This window comes from Bombyx mori, chromosome 12, assembly GCF_030269925.1.
Source record: "Bombyx mori chromosome 12, ASM3026992v2".
NCBI classification, from domain to species: domain Eukaryota; kingdom Metazoa; phylum Arthropoda; class Insecta; order Lepidoptera; family Bombycidae; genus Bombyx; species Bombyx mori.
In genome coordinates this window covers 14,143,114-14,150,397 of record NC_085118.1, presented here as the reverse complement: position 1 = coordinate 14,150,397, position 7,284 = coordinate 14,143,114, and the positions used below count along the sequence as shown (strand labels likewise).

Genomic DNA, 7,284 nt, shown 5'->3' with positions numbered 1-7,284 from the left:
ACCCACCTTGAGATATAAGTTCTAAGATCTCAGTATAGTTACAACGGCTGCCCCACCCTTCAAACCAAAACGCATTACCGCTTCACGGCAGAAATAAGCAGGGCGGTGGTACCTACCCGCGCGGACTCACAAGAGGTCCTACCACCAGTAACAACGCAAATTATAATTTTGCGGGTTTCACTTTTATTACACGATGATATTCCTTCACCGTGGAAGTCAATCGTGAATATTTGTTGAGTACGTAATTCATTAGAAAAATTGGTACCAGCCTGGCATTCGAACAAAGTTGCATCGTATTATGAAGTCGTCGTGGCCTAAGAGATAAGACGCCCGGTGCATTCGTGTTGAGCGATGCGACCATTTAATTACCTATGTCTACGATTCGCGAAAACCGAAATAAATATAAGTTGATTTTGTCTTTCTTTTTCGGAAACTATTCAGTGATAGGTTGCACGTAGATTTCAAAAACCTGCCGAAGCATAAATTGAGGAATAACGTTGTTGTTAGCTATTGTATGTACCACGGGGTCGCGGTTGATTCACCGTCGGAGTAATTGTCTTTTAGAGACATTGATTAGGTACATTTTATTTTATACTAGCTTATTTTATACTAGCAGACTTCGTAGTGCCTCAATCGATAAATAAAAGACCTAAACTTTTGTATAAAATAAACTAAAAACAAACCAAAGGAATCCGTCCGACGGGGGACACATCAAAGGAAAAACAAAATCTTTATTTTTATTTAATTCCGAGCATTTTCATATTTTTCTACCTTTTAAACCTTCTCTGGACTTCCACAAATAATTTAAGACCAAAATTAGCTAAATCGGTCCACCCGTTCTCGAGTTTTAGCGAGACTAACGAACAGCAATTCATTTTTATATATATAGATAAAGATAATAATATAAATAGATTAAAATTTGATGGTTTTGTTTTATTATTGCTAAGACTGGTGGATGAGCTTAGAGCTGATGTTAAATAATTGCCGGAGTCCACAGATATCAACAATGCAAATTCCGCTACCTATCCTGAGATATAAGCTTTAAGCCTCAGTTTGTTAGTGTAATGGATGATTTTTCAAACCGAAACGCATTACCGTATCACAGCGGGAATAGACAGTGGAGTGGTACCGACCCGATGCCTATTAGCTGGTAGCCTAAGGGACTATTACAGCTCCGCGCGGACGGATAGGTGAGTTCACGGACTCAACCTGAGAGAAATTGTTAACACTAGCCCTAACAAGAGCAGTGCTTCGCAGAATGTACCAACGGATCGGAATCGCGACCCATTAAGACGATCCGGCAAGAACCTCCGTGGGCTGTGTTTATGGGTTAGTTCGCTCGTTGATCTCTTCGTCGTAATCGACGAGGACGGTGATCGGTGGTTGAAAATCTTAAAGCACCGAATGGTGGATGCGGAGATTCGATAAGACGTTTTTCGAGCGATGACAGCTTTGGTTGTCTCGTCGTCTAGGTCGGATATGTAATTAAGGGCGGCCACGATAAGAAGGTCACCGTGTCGTGCCGCCTTATCGAAATGTCTTCTGACGCTACCGTAAGATAATTAAGTATCGGTCCTAATTTAGATCGTCATAAAGGTTGACACTTTCACGTGTCACGGTGCTCCGACTGCTAACCTGTAGAAACGGGATTTGATGGCTTGGAAAGAGTTTATTTGCTTGCTGGCCGCGTGAGCGAACATTACGCGAACACTACACTGGCATAGGTCATAGCCTTGTTACTAAGGACAATTTTCTTCGTTTGCAGATCATGGAGTAGAGTCGACCGAGTAGGGACCGGGCTCTATCGCGTACTGACTTAATGTAGAGAATGAATGTCATCCTTTGTCGAGGGAGACGTCTTAGTACTTGGCCTTCGAGACCCACGGTATGGGTTGACCAAAGATTTGATGGAGTTACCGCGCCTAATTCGTGACGAGATACTACGCGGTCTCTTTTAAAGAGATCCACGCGTGCCGGCCCACAATACGCCAAACCTCCAGTTCATTATTAAAAGAGAGTGTGTGTGCGTGTGCGTAGGTAGTTTCTTTTTTTTTCTACCTATGCTTATAACCTTGGGAGGCTATTTGAGCTTCACCCTAATGTGTGGGTGAGCTCACGGGGCTCAAACCGGGAGTGTTGCTAACACTGTCCCTAGCAAGAGCAGTGCTTCGCAGAATCTACCACTGGATTGGAAACGCGACCCACTGAGAAGACCGGCGAGAAACTCAGTTGGCTATGTATATGGGTCAATTTACTCGGCGAGTCCTTCCTCTTGTACCTTACCTTTACTTTACCTTTACCTTTCTCTTGTAGAAAACTGAAACACTATTGTCAAACGTCAATAGCAATGTCTATAGGTTTTACAAATGGCTAGGCAGTACTTAATTCAGCTAAATAGAATAAAAAAAACATTGTTTTAAGTCACGTTTTATCAATTTTGGTGATTTATCATTTAAGTTGGCATCGTCACTTTTCAAAATTAATTAGAAAATTAAAGAAAACGTAAAAAAAAATCATCATTTTATTTTAAACAATGTTTTAAGTACACAAAAACACAATATGCTAGTTATAAAAATATTATTAGTTACAGCTATGTAATGTTTACTTAACACTAAATCGTAAATGTAGATTATGATTACATTGTAAAAATAAACTTTCACTGATTTTTTTTTTTTTAATTCGTTATGCACTGCTTATGACTACAGTATAATGACTAGACAAACTAAAAATGCTAACATTGAGGATAGCATATATTTGCATTATCATAAAATACACATACGTTTTTTTATTAACTATGATATATATTTATGGTATTAAAAAATAGTCTGAACATATACAAAGAATACAGGTTGTCAACCAAGATTGATGTTGTTGAAATAAGTTGCGTAATTGACTATGAAAAATCTAGAAAAAATATCTGGGATATATGAATTTGTCATTCGGAACTGTTTTTTAACGTAAAATGTGACACAAGTTTTTTCTTTAAATTAATTTTATCATAAAAAATTAAAAAGGGAATAGGTTAATTTTTAGTAAAGCGCATTATCAAGAAACTATAAATTATTTATAAGACATGATGCTAAAATAAATAAAAAAAACACAACAGATAGTAAAATAACCACAGAAATTACAAAAATTTTAAAATAATTTAAATTATAGACAATTTTTTTCGACATGGTCGATCCATCAAAAGTGTCGTAAAAAGATTGATGCACTTTAGATGTGGTGCTGGAGACGCTTGCTGAGGATAAAATGGACTGCTCACCGTACCAATGTTTCCATCCTAAAAGAGCTCCAAATCAAACAAAGGCTTTTATCGGTTGTGCAATTGCGAATCTTTAATATGTTTGAATAAATCATCCGTAACGAAAGCTCATTGGAACGATTAATGTTTCAAGGAAGAGTAGACGGTCAACGCTCTCGCGGCCGATCACCCACAAGATGGATAGACTTTATTAAGCTATCTACAAAGTGTTCCCTTATTGAATGAACACGCACCGCCACAAATAGAGAGAATGGAGAAGCCTTATAAAAGCCGAAACCAAGAAATAAAGACAGCCGTAAACACGCCATTACGGATCCTCGCGATCCATTAACGGTGATTTTAGGTACCTCAAACACCGGTCACCGTCCTGGCCAAACGCGTCGCTTGCGACGAAGGGCTCGACGAGTAAATTAACCCATATACACAGCCCACTGAGTTTCTCGCCGGATCTCAGTGGGTCGCGTTTCCGATCCGGTGGTCGATTCTGCGAAGCACTGCTCTTGCTAGGGTCAGTGTTAGCAACACTCCAGTTTGAACCCCGTGAACTCACATACACATCAAGAAGCTGAAATAGCCTCTCAAGGCTATCAGCATAGGCAGGAAAAAAAAAAGACAATACTTAACCACAAGCACTCGCCAGGAGTGTACGACTGAGAAGAAGACATTTTTTTTCAATCTCTAATTTTTAAATTGTGTATTATTTAGTAAATAAAATTAATTTTTTTTTTAAATATACCACATATTGGGACTTCGAGCTCCTGTCAAAGATGAGTGATGACACTCACTAAGTATATCTATGGGCTCCGGTAACCAATTAACAACAGTTGGGCCAACCGCTCTACTACCTATGAATGCAATAAAAATAAAATCAAGTGGATGCCAAGTGATATTTTTTGAATAAAATTAAATTTTCTAAGTGTGTGGTTTCTGAAAACATGTCATCGAATTGAATTTAGACTATATGTGTTTAATAAGTTATGGAATCTTTCTGAAGGACCGACCATAGAGCTAAAAGTGTAGGAGCGTTCATACAAGTTGCTTTGTAATAATAGAAAAGTGACGTCACAATGTTGCCATCATTTAATGGGTAAGAATGAAGAATCGCGAAAAAATTATATGTACTATGTTTGAGATCGAACATAAAAGTTAAAACTGAATTAAAAATGTATTAAAAATGTCTGTCCTCCATAATTAATTCAATCAACAAAATTCGTTCTATTAGAATTCGTCGTATTTTTTCAGTTATATTTATTACCTAGTAAGGCAGACCTGGCAGTTACTCGTAAAGACAGATAATTCGAGTGTACAGATATGCCTATAAAAATACTTAAAAAATCTTACAATTTTATTAAGAACTGGAAACAAAATACAAAATTTACAAACACTAAATTCTTTGCAAAAACACTAAAGTGAGAAGGTATTGAAATCAAAATTCTTTGGTACAAAATTTTCATGTAGAACTTCTCAATTAAAACTCACAAATAACCTTTAGAGTTATTTGATTTCTTTTAAAACCCCTAAAACTGTTTTCCGTAATTTCAAGGCGGAGCTGCGGCTATGTTATTTGGGATAATTTCTGATACTTCATCAGATGAGTCCGTTTCGCTTTCCTTTGCTGTGGACTCCTCAGGCTCATCCCTCATCAGAGCTCTATACTTCTTCGCTATAATCTCCCAGTCTACTACGTTTTCTATCCTCGTTGCGTTGTTGAAACTGAGCTGCGAACCTAGAGGACTTAAGTGGACTACTGATAGTCTCGTCGAGTCTGAAAAATGTGATTAACATTGAATTTTTATAGGTTTTATCTGTGCTTAGAGTAATTTCAGCATGAATTGTAGCGTTTTACGATTTGGTAAAGATACAAAAAATTGGATTAATAGGTTGTAGTTGAATTTGAAAAAGCGAAACGGGAATGCATATTTATTTTGCTAATTTCGAATAGAATACAATTCAAACAAAACATAATAACTTATATATCAATTTGGGCTTTACGTTTTTTTATTTACATCCATTGTCTCTAATTAATCACAGGAAAATGGCGAAAAATTGTGTTAATTATGTTTTCTAAAATTACTTTACTTTGAAATGAATCAGAAAAATACAACTGTTACCTTTAGGTACAACTTGTCCTCTCTTGACTTTGGATAGCCACTTAGCACCGGCCTTCGATCTCGCACTCAACTGATCTTGCCTCTGCAAGCCAATCATGTGTACTAAGCTTGGCCTCTTCTTTTTGGTAAGCCGTTCCTGAGACAGATAATATTTTCTTAAATAATGATTCCATAATTTTACTGCTCACAGTGATCATATAGAAAAAGAAAGTACGCTGCTATTTGACTAGATATTTGAACTTATATGGTATTTTTCACTGGTTGATATGGATCATGCAAAAGTTCGTCTAGTCCATCATCATCAGCCTGTATCTCACCACTGCTGGCTGTAGGCCTCTCCCATAGTCCGCCACAATGAACGATTCTCCGCCTTCCGCATCCAATCTTTCTCAGCATATCGCCTCAAGTCATCGATCCACCGGGCAGGGGGTGTAAGGAGTGGCAATGGAATCACAGCTACGCAATAGCTAACCTCATCTGCCCGTGATGCACCCTGCTAGCTAACGAACGAGGCCCTGACGACCGAACGATGGCGGTATAACCATTCATAATAAGCTATGTCTCTAAATAAAAAAAACACATCAGGACTTGGGCAGCAGCATGCCCTGAAAAAAGGACATAGCACTGCGGTCAACAACCCGCCTGCTAAGCGTGGTGACTACTGGAATAGCCCTTCTAACGGACATCCAGTCTATCCATAACCAATGAAAAATTGGAGTGAATTTCGCATCCGATTTCCTAAAAAGTAGACGCTGTGAGTTCTGAAGAAACTGCATATTTCAGTTAAAGAGTATGATAGTCCTTATTTAAATGTTTTTTTTTTTTTTTTTTTACTGCTTTCAGCTTTGTATTTCCGCGATCTCTCATTTTTCATTGAAGCCGGCCATATTTGCTATATGTGTTGGGCCCCGATAATCGTATTGATTAACTATTCGTCTATGCCAGTGTAAGATTTTTTGAAAGCCAGGTAAGGAACTGCGTTCATGACGGTTAACCGTTAGAGAACTGTGGTGTTAATCTCAATCCCATTGGTATCAGTGGTTTCGAACGTGTTAAATATTGTGGTAATATAATAAAAAGTGCTTCTTAGCTTAATTAAAAAAATAACCTCTATTAAACAGAAGTAGTTATGGTTTTCAAATTGTAAATTGCTTTGAATTCTTTTTGTTTTATTTTCGCTTATTGTGCTTGGTTTTAATTTACCTTAATGTACGAGTATTTGTAAAAATTTATTAATCCCGCAGAGCGCAATAGAGAAGGGTGATTGAAAATAGTACCTATTACGTCATCTTCGTGGAGCATTAGATGAACTATCCTCTCCCTTGCTTTTGTTTTTTCTCTCTATATTTTATGAGTAGTTTTGAGGTATGCCATAATGTTCGATCGTTCGCTACTCTCATCTACCTCTGCCCCGCGATCTAGACCATGTCATCGGTCCGTGGATATAGGACTTCCTCTAAGACCTAATCTTGGCCACCGTTCCCTGTCTGTCCTACTTTTTTTTTTATTGCTCGACGAGCATTCGGCCCACTTGATGGTAAGTGATTACCGTCGCTCATGGACGTCAACAATGCCAGGGGCAGAGCCTACCGCCTAATACTCCCCACAAGCCTCGTTTGAAGAATCACTCCATCTGTTCTCATTTCGCCTTGCTAAGTCTCAATAATATTCATTGTTTTTGTTGAAAAAGACGGGATTTTATTTTTAAATGTTTTTATACTACCGTAACATTTTGTAACTTTAGACACTTACTCGACATCTGGCAATCAACCACATAAGCCACGTCGTGACCAAGTTGAGGGGCGACGGAGCCGTATTCGTTCTGTGCATATTTCTTATCAACTTTGACAAGCCATACTTCCATTCGATGTCGGATTGCGCCTGAAATTGTTTACATAAATTAACACC

General features: G+C 38.0%; 1 protein-coding gene across 1 annotated transcript in view; it reads right to left on the bottom strand.

The window, feature by feature from the left end:
* Positions 1-2,503: 2,503 nt before the first annotated feature.
* Positions 2,504-7,284, bottom strand: part of LOC101741868 (serine/threonine-protein phosphatase 6 regulatory ankyrin repeat subunit A) — a 40,596-nt gene continuing 35,815 nt past the window's right edge. Inside the window, exons 16-18 of the mRNA XM_038014601.2 lie at positions 7,129-7,257; positions 5,377-5,512; positions 2,504-5,030 (exon numbers count right to left, since the gene is read on the bottom strand). Coding sequence (XP_037870529.2) covers positions 4,804-5,030; positions 5,377-5,512; positions 7,129-7,257 — 492 coding nt within the window. The 3' untranslated portion in view covers positions 2,504-4,803. The remainder of the gene's footprint in view (positions 5,031-5,376; positions 5,513-7,128; positions 7,258-7,284) is intronic.